The sequence below is a fragment of the Scyliorhinus canicula genome, chromosome 20 (genome assembly GCF_902713615.1).
Source record: "Scyliorhinus canicula chromosome 20, sScyCan1.1, whole genome shotgun sequence".
NCBI classification, from domain to species: Eukaryota; Metazoa; Chordata; class Chondrichthyes; order Carcharhiniformes; family Scyliorhinidae; genus Scyliorhinus; species Scyliorhinus canicula.
This window is the reverse complement of record NC_052165.1, coordinates 74,633,683-74,652,199: the sequence shown is the minus strand read 5'-3', so window position 1 is coordinate 74,652,199 and position 18,517 is coordinate 74,633,683. Positions and strand designations below refer to the sequence as shown.

The 18,517-nt window shown below is 48.9% G+C and overlaps 1 protein-coding gene across 3 annotated transcripts in view; it reads left to right on the top strand.

Moving 5' to 3' along the window:
* LOC119955173 (DENN domain-containing protein 5B) overlaps positions 1–18,517 on the top strand; it is a 291,496-nt gene that overhangs the window by 175,677 nt on the left and 97,302 nt on the right. For all 3 annotated transcript variants that reach the window (XM_038781152.1, XM_038781150.1, XM_038781151.1), the window contains one exon: positions 17,444–17,631. In XM_038781152.1, coding sequence (XP_038637080.1) covers positions 17,444–17,631 — 188 coding nt within the window. The remainder of the gene's footprint in view (positions 1–17,443; positions 17,632–18,517) is intronic.

Genomic DNA, 18,517 nt, shown 5'->3' with positions numbered 1-18,517 from the left:
CGCCATCAATGCTCCCTGGGACAAACCGATGGTTCCCCCGTATCGGGGCCTCCATCGAGCCCCCCATTTCTCCCCTGTGCCGTCTCCATTGCGCCCAAATTTTGAGGGTAGCCGCCACCACCAGGCTCGTGGTATACCTCGTTGGAGGGAGCGGCAACGGCGCCGTTACTAGCGCCTCCAGGCTCGTGCCCGCAAAAGACGCCGCCTCCATCCTCTTCCACGCTGCCCCTTCCTCGTCCATTACCCACTTACGCACCATCGCTGCGTTGGCCGCCCAGTAGTACCCACAGAGGTTGGGCAACGCCAGCCCCCCCTATCCTTGCCTCGTTCCAGGAACACTCTTCGAACCCTCGGAGTCCCATGTGCCCACCCAAATCCCGTAATACTCCTGTTGACCCTCCTAAAAAAGGCCTTCGGTATAAGGATGGGGAGGCACTGGAACAGGAACAAAAACCTCGGGGGCACCGTCATCTTGACGGACTGCACCCTCCCCGGCAGTGACAGTGGTAACATATCCCACCTTTTGAACTCCTCCTCCATCTGCTCCATCAATCTAGTGAGGTTGAGCTTGTGCAGGGCCCCCCAGCTCCCCGCCTCCTGGACCCCTAGGTACCTGAAGCTCTTCCCTGCCTGCTTCAATGGGAGCCTACCAATCCCCTCCTCTTGATCCCCCGGATGCACCACAAACACCTCACTCTTGCCCAGGTTCAATTTATACCCCGAGAAACCCCCGAATTCCCTCAGAATCCTCATCACCTCCGGCATCCCCCCCACCGAGTCCGCCACATACAGCAACAGGTCGTCCGCGTACAGCGACACTCAATGCTCCTCCCCACCCCACACCAGGCCCCTCCAGTTCCCTGATTCCCTCAGTGCCATGGCCAGGGGCTCAATCGCAAAGCAGATATTTCTATGCATCTGAGAGATCATGGGCGGGATTCTCTGTTGCCTGGCGCCGACATCGTAATCGCCGATTGGGCAGAGAATTGACTCCAGTGCCCAAATCGGGGCCGATGCCAGTTTGACGCCGGCCAGCCATGCCCCCTCTGAAATGGCGTCATTATGTCATGCGCTGTTGCAACGGTGTTAGCGTGTGTCGTCGGCAGGCTCTCCCGCGATGCTCTGTGTGGTAGTATGACTAGGGGTTTTACGGTACCTGGGAGTGTGAGGCTGCCATTGGTGCAGAGGGCTCGCTGCCCATTGGCCCAAGTATTGTGTTCTCTGTATTCCTATCGGCTAAGAGGAAGGTAGCTCCGCATACGAGGCGGGGTATAAGAACCAGTGTCCCCCAGAAGTCAGGCCATTTCTATACGTCTGCTGATGGGGTCACTTCTTGCTGATTAAAGCCTTTCGTTTCGGACTTCACCCACGTTTCGTGTCCATTGATTTTGCATCACTCTGCCTCCAAGGGGCCAACTTTCCACCGCGTGGGACATGCGCGGTCTCAGCGGCCGGGAACCCCGGTGTGGCTCCTGTGGACTGTGTCCAGCGCCGCCACACTCAGCTGGGGTCCATGCCGCTGGCTGGGGGAGGCTTCCTTGAGGGCTGGGGGGACTGGTGGGGGATGGCCGGGGGGGGGGGGTGACCTGTGGAGTCACGGATGACGGTTTGGGTCCGCGCGCAGCCAGTGCCATATTGTACTGCACGACCGCTGCAGGTTGTCACTGTGCGCGTGGGCAGCCAGGGACCCTGCCATTTTCCATCCGTTTTCAGTCTGGGAGCTTGGGGCTAGACCGTCACTGGTCCTGGAATTGGTGAGGGGCAAACGCCGATTATTCCGTCATAAAATGCCCGCTAATTCTCCGTTCGAGCCAGCACTTAGCTGCTGAAACGGAGAATCCAGCCCCATGTGTTGTGGTGTCTCGTGTGTGGTATCTCGTGCGTGGTGGGTCATGTGTGTCGGGTCATGTGTGTCGCGTGATGTGTATGGTGATGTGTATGTGTTGTGTGTGTATGTGTCGTGTGTGCGTGTCTCGTGATGTCTTGATGTTTGCATTTCTCGTGTCCATGTCTTGTGTGCGTTCGTCACGTGTGAGTCGTTTGTCATTGTGTTTGATTCGTTTGTCATTGTGTTTGATTCGTTTGTCATTGTGTGTGTCATTTGTCAAAGTGTATGTCGTGTGCGTGTATCATGTACTTGTGTCGTTTGTGCACGTGTGTCTTGGTCATATGTTGTGCCCAGCAGAGACGAGTGGAATAGCGATGGACCATGTGGAAGAGGGTGCCAACTCGTCAGAGGAGCAAGTTGATGAGGACCATCAGGCTGTGTTGTGTGGCCACTGGAGCGCACCTTGAAGGGCCATATACTGACCAGGATGGCAGGGAGACATGTGATGCCCTGACCCACCCTCTACTGAGGCCATGTTTGTGGGCCCTGGGGCCCAGCATCTCCAATCCAGGTGTGCCTGGCTAGAACTGCCCTCCATCCTTCTAGGAAGACTGGCTACAGCTGCCTCTGCCTCCACTACCCTGTGCTACCCATTCCACTTGTAGGGTGAGGGAGTTTGAGGACCCCCTAGCGTGGGGGTGGGAGGGGTTCCTGTGGCCACGGTTAGAGGGTCGAGAGATCGTGTGTGTGTGTATGTATTTAGGGGACTGTGCATGTGTGTGTCTGTGCATATTAGGGGGCCTATCTGTGTATTCCAGAGAGAGTGTGTGTATTTGGGGGAGTGTGTGTGTAAGTAATAGGGCTGTGTATATATAGAAGTTGTGGGGAGTCAATCTTAAAAGACAAATAACAAAATGTGACCCCAATACTGTTGTGCAAGCGCTGCTGATATTGTGACAGTGGTAACGTGCTGTGTCAGCTGTGACAGTGGTAACGTGCTGTGTCAGCAATTTGTTTCCCAGTAATCTATTTAAATCGGGCTCTCACAGTGCCGTTGGGAGACGGGTTTAAATTGAACGATTGCTGCACTGGTTTCCCCTGAGCTCAGGAAACCTTTTTCAAAATGCTTCAATGTAAGGGAAAATTTAGCATGGCCAATTTACCTAACCTGCACATCTTTGGGTTGGGGGGACACGGGGAGAATGGGCAAACTCCACCCGGACAGTGACCCGGGGCCGGGATCGAACTCTGGACCTCGGTGCCATGAGGCAGCAGTGCTAACCACTGGATCTCCGGAAATCTGGCTGTGGAAGGGGAGGTTGGAACTGCAGAATGTAAGTGTTTCTTAATGCACTCCTTGGGTGCTGAGTGAAACAGCGATACTTCCCCTGCCCCTTCCAGAAGCCTTCGGCTTCCCTCTGGGAGGGGATCGCATCTGCCCCTCCCAGTCTGTGCTCTGCCGTCTCGCATCCTCCTGATTGTCCGGGGACCATTCCTATGGCTCCCTGGCTGAGGACTCTTGCCACAGGTTTTGTGGCCTGGTTGCCATTATGCTGTCAGTTTTGTCACTTTCTGAGCAGCAAAGGGAATTAGAAGCTGTGCAAGACCATTGTGCCCCTGGCACTGCTGATACTTTAGTTGCTTTCGACCTCCTCCGCACCCTCTCCATTCTGTGTGTGTGCGCAGGCTTTGGTAATTGAACCCATTTGGCCACAGGGTAGATTGGAGAGTGGCGAATGCCGTGCCCCTGTTCAAAAAAGGGAATAGGGATAACCCTGGGAATTACAGGCCAGTTAGTCTTACTTCAGTGGTAGGCAAAGTAATGGAAAGGGTACTGAGGGATAGGATTTCTGAGCATCTGGAAAGACACTGCTTGATTAGGGATAGTCAGCACGGATTTGTGAGGGGTAGGTCTTGCCTTACAAGTCTTATTGACTTCTTTGAGGAGGTGACCAAGCATGTGGATGAAGGTTAAAGCAGTGGATGTAGTGTACATGAATTTTAGTAAGGCATTTGATAAGGTTCCCCATGGTAGGCTTATGCAGAAAATAAGGAGGCATGGGATAGTGGGAAATTTGGCCAGCTGGATAACGAACTGGCTAACCGATAGAAGTCAGAGAGTGGTGGTGGATGGCAAATATTCAGCCTGGAGCCCAGTTACCAGTGGTGTACCGCAGGGATCAGTTCTGCGTCCTCTGCTGTTTGTGATTTTCATTAATGACTTGGATGAGGGAGTTGAAGGGTGGGTCAGTAAATTTGCAGATGATACGAAGATTGGTGGAGTTGTGGATAGTGAGGAGGGCTGTTGTCGGCTGCAAAGAGACATAGATAGGATGCAGCGCTGGGCTGAGAAGTGGCAGATGGAGTTTAACCCTGACAAGTGTGAGGTTGTCCATTTTGGAAGGACAAATATGAATGCGGAATAGAGGGTTAACAGTAGGGTTCTTGGCAATGTAGGAGCAGAGAGATCTTGGGGTCTATGTTCATAGATCTTTGAAAGTTGCCACTCAAGTGGATAGAGCTGTGAAGAAGACCTATGGTGTGCTAGCGTTCATTAACAGAGGGATTGAGTTTAAGAGCCGTGCGGTGATGATGCAGCTGTACAAAACCTTGGTAAGGCCACATTTAGAGTACTGTGTGCAGTTCTGGTCGCCTCATTTTAGGAAGGATGTGGAAGCTTTGGAAAAGGTGCAAAGGAGATTTACCAGGATGTTGCCTGGAATGGAGAGTAGGTCTTACGAGGAAAGGTTGAGGGTGCTCGGCCTTTTCTCATTAGAACGGAGAAGGATGAGGGGCGACTTGATAGAGGTTTATAAGATGATCAGGGGAATAGATAGAGTAGACAGTCAGAGACTTTTTCCCCAGGTGGAACAAACCATTACAAGGGGACATAAATTTAAGGTGAATGGTGGAAGATATAGGGGGGATGTCAGAGATAGGTTCTTTACCCAGAGAGTAGTGGGGGCATGGAATGCACTGCCTGTGGAAGTAGTTGAGTCGGAAACATTAGGGACCTTCAAGCAGCTATTGGATAGGTACATGGATTATGGTAGAATAATGGTGTAGATTAATTTGTTCTTAAGGGCAGCATGGTAGCATTGTGGATAGCACAATTGCTTCACAGCTCCAGGATCTCAGGTTCGATTCCGGCTTGGGTCACTGTCTGTGCGGAGTCTGCTCATCCTCCCCGTGTGTGCGTGGGTTTCCTCCGTGTGCTCCGGTTTCCTCCCACAGTTTAAAGATGTGCAGGTTGGGTGGATTGGCCATGATAAATTGCCCTTAGATTATCATAGAATTTTGGACACTATGATTAAACTAGGACAAAAGTTTGGCACAACATCGTGGGCCGAAGGGCCTGTTCTGTGCTGCATTTCTCTATGTTCTATGTTCTCCAGACAGTCACCCGAGGCTGGAATCGAACCCGGATCCCTGGCGCTGTGAGGCAGCAGTGCAAACCATTGTGCCACCCCTTGAGTGTTCAAAGCTCCGTTGCTGATTGATACTCGACGTACAGTGAGAGGTTTTACATTTGTCAGAAACTGTTGGTTGGGAATGCAACAAATGTGTGTCTTACCATTTCTCGGGGACTTCAAAAAAACTGGAGAACTGCCCGGTGTTTATTTTCATTCCACGGTGGAGATCATATATTCAGAGCTGCGTCTTCCTGCGTTTACACTGTGTTGCAGCTGCTTGTGGAAAGCTAATGCAATTCAGGGAACGTGCTTCTCCATAACCCCAGGGCTGTTCTGAGCGCCTCGAGCGACCGTGAACGGGGAATTCACTGTTAATTGAGTTATAGCTCTTCAGCTCCCTGGGTGAGTGACACCTACAAAGATCAGTGTCCCTGTTCCACGCTGCGTTGGAATTTTTACCCCTCTGGGCTCTACATTCTCATCCAAGCCAGCCTGGTGTGATGAACGTTCTGTTTTCCCCACTGGTGTAAGGATTGTAAAGTGTGTTTTCAGAATGAAAGAAAGAAAGACGTGTGTTTATCTCAGGCTTTCCACAATCACTGGGCGTCTCGAAGTGCCTTACAGCCAGTGAAGAACGTTTGTAGTATCTTCACTGTCCCGATGTGTGAAATGCAGCAGCCAATTGGAGCACAGTAAGCTCCCACAAACAGCAAGCGATGAGGCTATTGAAGAAGCAGATGTAGTGTGAAAGAGCCAGGTAACAGTTCAGATCACACGCAGTTACACTCCAGTGTCAAATAAATTTGATATTGGGCAGTTATGGGCACAGCCCTCAATGTGGGGCACTTGTACCTCAGAGAGGAATGGCCCATGCCATTGTACCTAGCAGATATTTATGGTGTGATATTACAATCCCTGTCCGACCCCAGCAGTGGCTAGGGTACCAGACTGAAACCCCAATATCTTATTTTAGTCTTGTAAGACAGGGAGCATAGGATACTTCGCTGCAATAGTGAAATAGGGATGTGGTATATTAAAATAAACTTTATTACTAACACAGTATTAGAATATCTTTACCATCACACAGGACAATGCTAATCAATGCAGTGACACAATAACCCTTAACTGCTATCTTTACTTCCATTCAAACCATCCCAGACCCCAATCCACTTTTAAACACAGTTAGCACTCGGGAATATTCGCTGTTAGGAGATGTCTTGAAACTCCACTTTGAAACTGAGAAACCTTTTTGAAGAAAGAGACCTGACCCTGTCAAAACCATGCAGGATCTTTAGCTGACGTCTTCAGAAAACTGCTTTCATTGCTTTTTAAAAAAAACTGCTTTCACTGCTTTTTAAAAAAAAAAGTTATTTTAAATTTAGAGTACCCAATTCATTTTTTCCAATTAAGGGCAATTTAACGTGGCCAATCCACCTAGCCTGCAAATCTTTGGGTTGTGGAGGCGAAACCCACGCAAACACGGGGAGAATGTGCAGACCCAGAGCTGGGATCGAACCTGGGACCTCGGCGCCGTGAGGCACTAACCCACTGCACCACCGTGCTGCCCTGCTTTCATAGCTTGACTTCCAGCTCCCAACTTAAAACTCTGAACAGAGGGCGGCACGGTGGTGCAGTGGTTAGCACTGCTTCCTCACGGCGCTGAGGACCAGGGTTCGATCACTGCCCTGGATCACTGTCTGTGTGAAGTTTGCAATTCTCCCCTTGTCTGCGGGGGTTTCATCCCCACAACCCAAACATGTGCAGGTTAGGTGGATTGGCCATGCTAAATTGCCCCTTAATTGGAAAAACATAATTGGGTACTGTAAATTTATATTTAAAAAAAAAAGTAAAATAAAAATATAAAACTTTGAATTACTTGGAAAGAAACTGCTAGAGATGTTTAACTGAACTGTACCAGGGCAGCACGGTGGCCTAGTGGTTAGCACAACCGCCTCACGGCGCTGAGGTCCCAGGTTCGATCCCGGCTCTGGGTCACTGTCCGTGTGGAGTTTGCACATTCTCCCCGTGTCTGCGTGGGTTTCGCCCCCACAACCCAAAAAAAATGTGCAGAGTAGGTGGATTGGCCACGCTAAATTGCCCCTTAATTGGAAAAAATAATTGGGTAATCTAAATTTAAAAAAACAAAAAAAAAACTGAACTGTACCGAGAGCAGATGCTTGACTTCTGTTCACATCCAATCTAAAGCCTAAACTGAAACCTCAACACCTGACTACCTCAGCTCTTGGCTCCTCCCATTAACTACATCATCTTACTAACTGAACACAATGTCTCTAATTAACTACTCCACAGGGGACCCCCCTTCATATAAACAAAAAATCCGATGAGCCAACCTTTTACGATGCTTTAATTGCACCTCTGGCTGCCAAAAAGCTGAGCTGTCTTGTAAACCAGGATTGGAAAAAACGCTACCGCAGCAGTCATACACACATTAACACAGTCTTTTAATCCTTACTGCAACAAATACCTATAATACAATATATACCTACGTTCAGCACACGGGGCTTGGGCATTCTCGGTGCCAGCAGTCCTCTGCCACTCTTCATGTATAAATTATCTATTTTTTGCGATGTTTATTGGGGGATGAATATTAGTGCGGATATCAGAGATCACTGCCCTGCTCTCCTTCAACATTGTGCCAGGAGACCTTTTACCCCTTGCTGAGAGGGTGGGCACCATTTAACACCTCATCCAAAAGGCAGCACCTCCGACAGCGCAGCACTCGCTCGATGCTGCATTGGAGAGCCGCCTTGGCTTTTGGGCTCGAGCCCTGGAGTGGGAGTTGAACCCTTGTCGCTCAAGAGGCGGGTATGCTACCAACTAGTCCATGCGAGTTCCAGCTCAACTCCCAGTGTGCATGAATCCATAACTTAAAACTTTCAACTTCATTTCAGTCAAAAGGAACAAAGAATAGGTTAAGTAGGAAGTCCACAATGGTATATAAGAAAGATTACTCCTGCAGGAGTGGGGTCGCAGGAACTTGTGCAGATCTTCAACGGACCCTGAAAGAGATTAACGCTGGCAGATTGAGGAGAGTGGAAATGAGCTTTCAGCTCTCCATACCTAACATCCATGAGCATGAACTTCTTTCCAAATTGTCGCTGTCCAGAATTGTGTTTTGTTTCAAGCCAAACAGACCAGGTCAGTGAATCTCTGGGGCTACACTGTATGCTAATGGACACGATCGAACGGCCACGCTGTGTCCGAAAAGCAACGCGCTGCTGCGCAACGTGGCCGATAGAAGCCGGGAGACCCCGCTCCCGAGTTCTTCCTGGCTCGCAACGCCTCACAAGATCACGTGAAATCTCGCGAGGTGTTGCAATGTCAATCCTGCACATTGTGGGTGGGATCACTTTTTGGAAAATCTGCAGATTAGAATGAGACAGCGCGTTAATATGCAGTGTTCCGAGGCACCCGAGGCATTGGGATCTATCAACTTCGCCTCGAGAGTTCAGGCGAGCCCCGTTTAGTCCTGGCCTCCACAGACAGGGACCAGATGGTTTAGCACTCGGGGGTTGGGGTCTTGGGTCAGGTCCCTGGGTCTGTGCACTTTGGGCAGTGTGGCACCCTGGCACTGCTGATGCCACCTTGGCACTCTGGTACTGCCAACCTGACACCCTGGCACTGCCAACCTGACACCCTGGCACTGCTGATGCCACCTTGGCACCCTGGTACTTCCAACCTGGCACCCTGGTACTGCTGATGCCACCTTGGCACCCTGGTACTTCCACCCTGGCACTGCTGATGCCACCTTGGCACCCTGGCACTGCCAATGGCACCCTGGCATTGCTGATGCCACCATGGCACCCTGGCACTGCCAACCTGGCACCCTGGCACTGCTGATGCCACCTTGGCACTCTGGCACAGCCTTGATCTGCCAAGTTGCCCAGGTTGCACTTCCAGCTGGCAGGGGCACTGCTAGAGTACCAGGTTGGCATTGCCAAGGTGGCATTTTTTGCACAGTGGCGATATCATGACGCCATATTTAATTGGCGTCCCAATCTCTCGCTACACTGAGAAGATACGGTGAGCGGAGCTTCTCAGTGCAGGAAGCTGGGCTATGTGTGGCCTTGACAGCGCGTTCCCCGCTGAGGCCCCTTATCTAACCCGAGTGATGTTTAATAGCAGTGCCGGGAAACATGTGGCTAAATGCGCTCACTGTGGGACTTTGTTCCCATTTAGTTAAATCACATCTAAGAGCAAATTGTCCCTTGTTATATCTGTCGGAAATATCCAGTCCAATAAATTGCCTTCGCTGCTGTGCTCCGACATTCCCTACACCCACATGCCAGCTCATCTTCTCACAAAATTCCACAAGTAAATTTAAAACTTTACTTTTTAACCAAATTTTTAGTCACCTGTCCTAACGTTTCCTCAGTTTTGTCTGATTGCGCTCCTCTACAGCTCAGTGAAACGTTGGATGATGTTAAATGGACGTGTTGCGGTGAGGCGCTGGGTTTTGTTTTGGGTGAGGGAAGGATTTTGTCCAAAACAGGGGGAGAATTTCCTGTCCTTTATTTTAAAATAATACCAATACCTGAGCCAGTGGAAGGGAAAAAGGGACTCCCCTTTTCAATCACCTGCAAAGTGGCACCTGTGGCAATGCAGCACTCCCTCGGTAGGGCACTGGATTGCCAGTCTGGAATATGGGGTGGGACTTTCTGGCCGTTCACACTAGCGAGATATTGCGGTGTCGCTGATGGCGCACCCCTGCCGCGATGAGGAATGCAATTCCACGGGAAACACCCTGTAGGCAACGGTGGGGCCGGAAGATCCTGCCACCTGCCCCATTGTAACCCTCGTGTCTCGAAGCACACGTAATACCAGCACTACCGCAATTTTTTTCAACTCAGTTTCTTGTATGAATAAGAGTCGATATTCGCCTAACAGCCGTGACTTGGGGGCTGACGCTGTCGTCTCCCAGTTGGTGGACTATCGGTTCAAGGACAAACTCCCAAGCTGACCGTCCAGTACAGTACTGATGGAGTGTTGCACTGTTGCAGGCGTTGTCTTTCAGGCGTGACAATAAACCAAGGCCTCCTCAGTCCAGTCAGGTGGATGTAAAAGGCCCTCTGACATACCCACACCATATGCATGGTGGCGGCTCAAGAATGCAGCTTACCACCACCTCCTCAAGGGCAATTAGGGATGGGCAATGAATGCTGGCCCAGCCGACGACACCCACATCCTTTGAGTTGTGAAGAAGAGAAGGGGAATTCTTCTGGTGCTCTGGTCACCTTGTATATCTTCCAAGCTACATCACTCAGAAAATAGATTTTCTGGTCATTATCAGCACAGTGTTTGTGGGGTTTTCTGTGGGCAAATTGGTTGCGCCATTTTCTTCATTGCAGTAGTGGATACAAAGGTAATTCTCAGGCTGTTAAAATGCTTTGGGTTGTGAAAGGCGCTGTTTAAATGGAAATTATTTCTTTATTATGTAAGTGTACGGCTCAGAAGGAGGCCGTTTGGCCCACTGTGTCTGTCCAAGCACTTTCAAAGAGTAGTCCAATTACCTCCAATCTCCTGGGTATAGACCAGCAACTTATTCCTGGGTGAAAAACATCACACTCCACAATCACATCACAAACTAGCATTGAGACAGAGTGGGCTAGACAGTGATCAATAGGTGCAAGTTAGTGCGGCTGGAGAAAGATGGAAGATTCTGAAGTCAGAACTGTATGTGCTGGCCAGTACAAAATGATGAACATCTTCTTATCTGTTTCCTGATCGACTCAACAATCATTTGTGCGTAAGTACCTTTGGATTGGAGAAATCAAACCGACTACAAAACTACAATGTTATCCAAGGACATCTGATCCTGAAACTGATGTACACACTCCCCCATATTGTTAGTAAGAATTGATTAGAGTCTTTCTCATGACAGACATCTGTTTCCATTAATATTGATTTTGCTTTGTCAGTTTCCTTTGGATAATGTTACATTTCAATCACTAGATATTTGCTATGATCACATCAGGGCATTATGGGGAAGCAGGAGCTGGCTCGACAGCATGTCGACCATCTCTACCACTTTCTCTGGCCTCTCAATTGCCCTCTTAAGCTCAGTAACAAATTAAGCTTGAGCGACATTGACACATTCAAGATGTGTGTTGTGTTCCCCCACGGTGGCACAGTGGTTAGCACTGCTGCCTCTCAGCACCAGGGACTGGGTTCGATTCCGGCCTTGAGTGACTGCGTGGAGTTTGTACTTCTCCCCGTGTCTGCGTGGGCTTTCTCCCGATGCTCCAGTTTCCTCCCACAGTCCAAAGATGTGCAGGTTATGTGGGGTTGCGTAGTTACAGGATTAGGGCGGAGAAGTGGGCGTAGGTCGGGTGCCGTTTCGGAGGGTCGGTGCAGATTGATTGGGCCGAATGGCCTGCTTCTGCACTGCATGGATTCTTCTATGAATAGCAGTAACTGCTCCATTTTATTGGACATAAATGATGTAAACGCAAGTGACACAGATAAATACATTGTGTATTTCTGTATGCTCTATGTTTTTTCTTCGGGTATGGAATGATCTGTCTGGACTGTATGCAGAGCAATACTTTTCACTGCGCCTCGGTACACGTGACAATAAAACAAATCCAAATCCAGAAGTGATCCTTGGCCAGGTCACCGCAGTGGCCTGAATTTCAGTTCATGACTTACTGCTCGGGTCGCAATTGGATTGTGACACCTGTCCACCATGCCCGTGAGGTGAGATAATGATACTGAGAACAGCCAGCGACTGACTTTGCATACTAGCACAGCATGTGTGTGGACATTGGTCCTCCACGGCTGAGAGCTCCCGCTAACCATGCAAAGATTTGAAGTAGGCAAAAGGGAGGGGTGGAGTGGGATGTGGTGAGGGAGTTGGTGGGATGGGGAGGGGGGATAGCGTGGAGTAGGATAGGGAGAAGGGAGTGATGGGATGTAGCGGGGTGGGATGGCGAGGAGGGACAGGGTTGAGTGGGTTGGGGAGAGAGGGCTGGTGGGATGGGGGGGGGAGCTGGTAGGATGGGGAGGGGGCACAGGATGGAGGGGGCTGGGAAGAGAGTGTATAAATGAAAACACTCCAGCGAGAGACTGCAGGAGACTATGGATTTTTGAAGGAGATGAAAGAAGATGTTTTCACGTGAGGGTCGTCACCTCCTGTTTTTGAATTTATACTGAAAACATTTTGGATAGTGGATGGACAGGGTAAAATAAGGAGCAGGCTCAGACCGTTTTGATGAAGTGTAAGCAGCCAGTGGAAGTGGCACGCGGTTGTTTTGGAATAGTTGAGGTACGCAGCAGAGCCTGCTGTGGCATTCTTCTTAGCAACCAAGCGTGCTTCCATGCGACGGACGCAAGTGCAACTTGCAGTCATCGTTAAACTCAATCTCGAAAAGACACAGAGGACATTGGGAAATAATTCATGAGGCCTGACACTGCGACGATCAGATGGCGTTCAAGCACTTGTGCTAAACAGTAACCCGCTTCAACAATTGATAGCTATCCGAATTGAAACGGAGTTGGGCCGCTGAGCTCTAGTTTCGAGAGTGCGGAAGCCCGGATTTATTGCCTTTCACGCTGTGTTCTTCCCTGATAATCTTCAACAACACGGGCAACTTGTACCGCCAACTGTACACAGGATTGAAATACGGATGCAAGACCAATTGATATGAAATGTTGCTGGGGTATTTGTGAAAGGAATTGTAAAATTAAATACTGGACAAGGGCCCTGTCACTGGGATTGATGCCAGGTGATGAATTAAAAATATTACTCCGGTGGTATTATAAATTTCCGAGCGAATCTGCCTTCAGATTTAGCAGCTCTGGTCAATCCCGTCAGTGGTCCTAGAGATCCTGCGTTCAGGAGTCTCTCCGAAGTGCCCGATGGCTAATCAAATTCGGACAAGTAACATGAAAGGTTCCTTGTGATCAGAATTGGATCTTGTATTTTTCATACGTACCCCAAAATAAACTTTTCCTGTTGGTTCGTGGCTACTTGGGTGAAACTCAAGTGAGACTCTACTGAAAATTATTATTATCTTATTTTATTATTACTACAAGGCCTCGTGCAAAGTGGCAACCCGCTCTATTTGACAGACAGAATGATGGTTGCACTTGTGAATGCAGAACCCATTTACCTGTGCAGCCATAACCTGATTACTGGGTCAAATTGATTTATTTTTAGTCTGTGGCTTCATGCAGGCTCCTATGCCTTCTCTCAGCATTCCCTCCCTAAGCCCCTCCCCCCCCCCCCCCCCTCCCCCCACTTTCCTATTTTAAGACCATGATGTCTCAGTAGTAACGCTTTCACCTTTGAAGCAGAAGGTTGTAATTTTGAGCGCGGCTTCAGGGGCTCGAGCACATAATCCAGACTGATCCTCCGGTTCAGCGCTGAGGGAGTGAAAGTCACCGTAGACCCAGGTGACCATAGACTGCTTTCTCCTTTGAGCGGGAGAGCTAACTGGTGGTGATTTAGGGTCACCACACCCAAGCGAAGGGCAAGGTTGAGAATAATCTCAGCTGCAAAGCCAACTTATTGGAAAATATTGGCCATTACACAGAAGAACTCTCACCTTCTTTCCCAAAATAATGCCATGGCATCTTTTACACATACCCGAGAGGACCTGGGATAATGTGAAAGACGGCACCTCCGACAGTGCAGCACACCTCTCCTGCAGTAGAGCAGTTGTTCCAGGGTCTGGTGTTGAATATACCAATGTCTTGTCCTGCCCAGTGGAGCTGGTTCTGAGTGATTAGCACCTCAGTGGAGTGTTAGTTTAGGTGCCTTGTTTTTTATGTTCATATTTTTTAATGCATTTACGGGATGTGAGCGTCGCTGGTTAGGCCAGCATTTACTGCCCATCCCTAGTTGCCCTTCGGAAGGTGGTGGTGAGTTGCCGACTGAACCATTGCAGTCCCTTAGATGTAGGTGCACCCACTGTGCTGTCAGGGAGGGAGTTCCAGGATGTTGCCCCTGCAACAGCGAAGAAACGGCAATATATTTCCAAATCAGGGTGTGACTGACTTGGCAGGGAGCCTCCAGGTGGTGGGGTTCCCAGGTATCTGCTGTTCTTGTCCTTCGAGATGGTAGTGATCGTGGATTTGGAAGGTGTTGTCTAAGGAACCTTGGTGAGTTCCTACAGTGCATCTTGTAGATGATGTACACGGCTGCCACTGTTCGTCGGCGGTGGAGGGTTTAAATGTTGCTGGAAGGTTTAAATGTTTGTGGAAGGAGCAGCAATCAAGTGGGCTGCTTTGTCCTGGTAGGTGTCGAGCTTCTTGAGTGTTGTAGGATCTGCACTCATCGAGGCGTGGAGAGTGTTCCATTACACTCTTGACTTGTGCCTTGCAGATGATGGACTGTCTTTGGGGGTCAGGAGGTGAGTTGCTCGCCATAGGATTCCTAGCCTTTGACCTGTCCCGGTAGCCACAGTATTAATGCGGCTAGTTCAGTTCAGTTTCTGATCAACGGTAACCCTGAGGATGTTGATTGTGGGGGATTCAGTGATGGTAATGGTGCTGTTGTTATCCTAACAATGGGACAAATGTCTGTAAATTATCTGGTTCTTTCTTTAGAAGAAAAAAAAATGGTGTAATGAACTCAAAGTGTGACCCATTTCTTTGCACGATATTATTGCTGTCTGTATTCATAGAACATAGAACATACAGTGCAGAAGGAGGCCATTTGGCCCATCGACTCGAGAGTCTGGGCTCTGACACTTAAGCCCTCACTTCCACCCTATCCTCATAACCCAATAACCCCTCCTAAATGTTTTGGATACTAAGGGCAATTTAGCATGGCCAATCCACCTAACCTGCACGTCTTTGGACTGTGGGAGGAAACCGGAGCACCCGGAGGAAACCCACGCAGAGACTGGGAGAACGTGCAAACTCCGCACAGACAGTGACCCAGCGGGGAATCGAACCTGGGACCCTGGCGCTGTGAAGCCACAATGCTATCCACTGTGCTACCGTGCTGCCCAAAACGTTCCCGGTGCTGTATGGTAGTAATGTTTTAAAGAAGACTGCTAAATGTGAAATATTTCGCAAGTTATGCAAGCTACATTCATTGTATCTGTTAATATGATCTATTCTAATCAGCTGGTTAACCTTCTATCCTATGGAGTTTAAGAGCAGGGATGTTATGCTGGAACTGTATAAAACGTTGGTCAAGCCACAGCGAGAGTATTGTGGGCAGTTCTGGAACAGTTGTAGGAAGGATGTGACAGCTTGAAATGGTGCAGAAGAAATTTACCAGCATGTTGCCTGGGCTCGAGAGTCTAGGCTATGAAGAAAGATTGATAGACTGGGGTTGTTTTCTTTGAAGCAGAGGAGACTGAGGGGGGACATTATTGAGATGTATAAAATTATGAAAAGCACAGATAGACAGGAAGACACTTTTCCCACTGTTGGAGAGATCAATGACCAGAGGACATAGATTTAAGGCAAGGGGCAGGAGGATTAGAGGGGATGTGAGTAAAAACCTTTCACCCAGAGGGTGGTGGGAGTCTGGAATTCTCTGCCTGAAAGGGTGGCGGAGCCCGGGACCCTCATAACATTTAAGAAATATTTAGATGTGCACTTGCGATGCCAAGGTTATGGGCCAAGTGCTGGAAAATGGGATTAGAACAATTAGGTGGTTGTTTTTGACAGGCACAGACGCGATGGGCCGAAGGGCCTTATCTGTGCTGTAGACCTCTATGGCTATAATCAGAGCCACTAAACCGAAGCAAATGTGTTTTTACTGTTCAGGATGCTGAGGTTTTCTTTTACCCTGTGTTTTGGGAGCAGTAGACCGTAATTCCATCTTTAGAAGCAGGAAGCAAGTGGTTTTGCTTATCATGGTTGTTAATAGAATCCAATCTGGATCGTGAAGTCAAAACCGAAACAAAGAACAAAGAAAAGTACAGCATAGGAACAGGCCCTTCGGCCCTCCATGCCTGCGCTGACCATGCTGCCCGTCTAAACTAAAATCTTCTACACTTCCGGGGTCTATATCCCTCTATTCCCATCCTATTCATATATTTGTCAAGGTGCCCCTTAAAAGTCACTATTGTACCTGCTTCCACCACCTCCTCTGGCAGTGTGAGTTCCAGGCACCCACTACCCTCTGTGTAAAAAAAACTTCCCTCACACATCTCCTCTGAACTTTGTTGTTCGTATCTTAAACCTATGTCCATCCTGGGAAAAAGCCTCTAACTATCCACTCTGTTCATGCCCCTCATAATGTTGTAGACTTCTATCAGGCCACCCCTCAACCTCCGTTGTTCCACTGAGAACAAACCGATTTTATCCAACCTCTCCTCATAGCTAATGCCCTCCATACCAGGTAATATTCTGGTAAACCTCTTCTCCCTCTCCAAAGCCTCCACATCCTACTGGTAGTGTGATGACCAGAACTGAACACTATATTCCAAGTGTCAGAGCTCTTCTTTAATAATCTTTACTGTAATTTGTTATTAAAATTTATCAACTTTGTAGGACGTCACGGTAGCTCAGTGGTCAGCACTGTTGCTTCACAGCTCCAGGGTCCCAGGTTCGATTCCCGGCTTAGGTCACTGTCTGTGTGGAGTCTGCACATTCTCCCCCTGTCTGTGTGGGTTTCCTCCGGGTGCTCTGGTTTCTTGCCACAGTCCAAAGATGTGCAGGTTAGGTGGATTGGCCATGCTAAATTGCCCTTAGTGTCAAAAAAGGTTAGGTGGGGTTACGGGGATAGGGTGGAGGTGTGGGCTTGGGTGGGGTGTTCTTTCCAAGGGCCAGTGCAGACTCGATGGGCCGAATGGCCTCCTTCTGCACTAAATTCTAAGTGCAGTCTCATAGTTCTCCTCTCACATCCAGTGTCCCAGCTGCCCCCAATTTATACCTGCTCAAAGTACTTAGTAAACAATGCCCTTCACCTATTTTCCTGAACAATATAACTAACATAACATTAACACTAATTGCCTTTCCATTCTCCTATTCCATTATAGCAAAACATCTTGAAAGAATGTCATTATTTTATGGTGTACAGTGTTGTTATACAAAGCGCTATTTTCTGAAGTGGCTCCAAATAGATACTGATGCAGTACATTGACACAGATTATTGAAAATCGAAACTGAACATTTGGTGTGATGATATCTTGCGTGGACTTTTTTGTGTTGTTGAAGCCTTCATCTCCTGTGCTTTCCTCCACCAAACGATAAATTAGATATCATTGTCTGCTTTCAGATTACCAACGCCTAATGACAGTGGCTGAAGGAATCACAACGCTGCTTTTCCCTTTCCAGTGGCAGCATGTCTACGTTCCCATTCTCCCGGCCTCCCTGCTGCACTTCCTGGACGCTCCAGTTCCATACCTGATGGGTTTGCAATCCAAGGAGCCCAATGACCGATCCAAGTTGGAGCTGCCGCAAGAGGTAAGGCGGAGAGCCCGTTTCGGGCAGTGGCTCCACTCCACAACTAGAGAAGCACGTTGAGTGTTGGAGATTAGTGCACCCAACTTAACACTGCAAGGAAAGGGACTTAATGGGGAAATAGGAAGGGTGAATGAGACCAGGGGAGGAATTTTTCTCCTCAATTGCCCACCCTCTGCAAAGACCCCACTTCCTTCAGGTAGTGTGACGACCAGAACAGAATGTACCCCGCCACCAATCATAATGGAAACAACCTCCCCCCATCAACATGGCTACCATGAGGGATTGCCCTGGCATTGCCCCTTGGCATAGGTTGCCACCATGCCAGCCTGGACATGCCAACCTGTGACAAGGGGCAGTACCAGGGCACTGCCCAGGAATGTCCCTCTTGGGGCAGCACGGTGGCACAGTGGGTTAGACCTGTTGCCTCACAGCGCCGAGGTCCCAGGTTCGATCCTGGCCCCGGGTCACTGTCTGTGTGGAGTTTGCACATTCTCCCCCTGTTTGCGTGGGTTTCACCCCCACAACCCAAAGATGTGCAGGCTAGGTAGATTGGCCACGCTAAATTGCCCCTTAATTGGAAAAATGAATTGGGTATGCTAAATTTATTTTTTTTAAAAAGGAATGTTCCTCTTCCTCTAGGGGCTATACCTACCGTTGCTTACCCCTCTCACCCCGACTGATTAAGGTCTTCAAATAACGTTTGTAAACCTTGTTGATGTGACGTCACTGAATGTTCAGTGAGGAAGGGATCTTGCGACAGAGGGCTGGGTAATTCAAAATACATTCCAATACATTCAAATGTATTCATTTAAAAAAAAATAAATTTAGTGTACCCCATTAAGGGGCAATTTAGAATGGCCAATCCACCTACCCTGCACATCTTTGG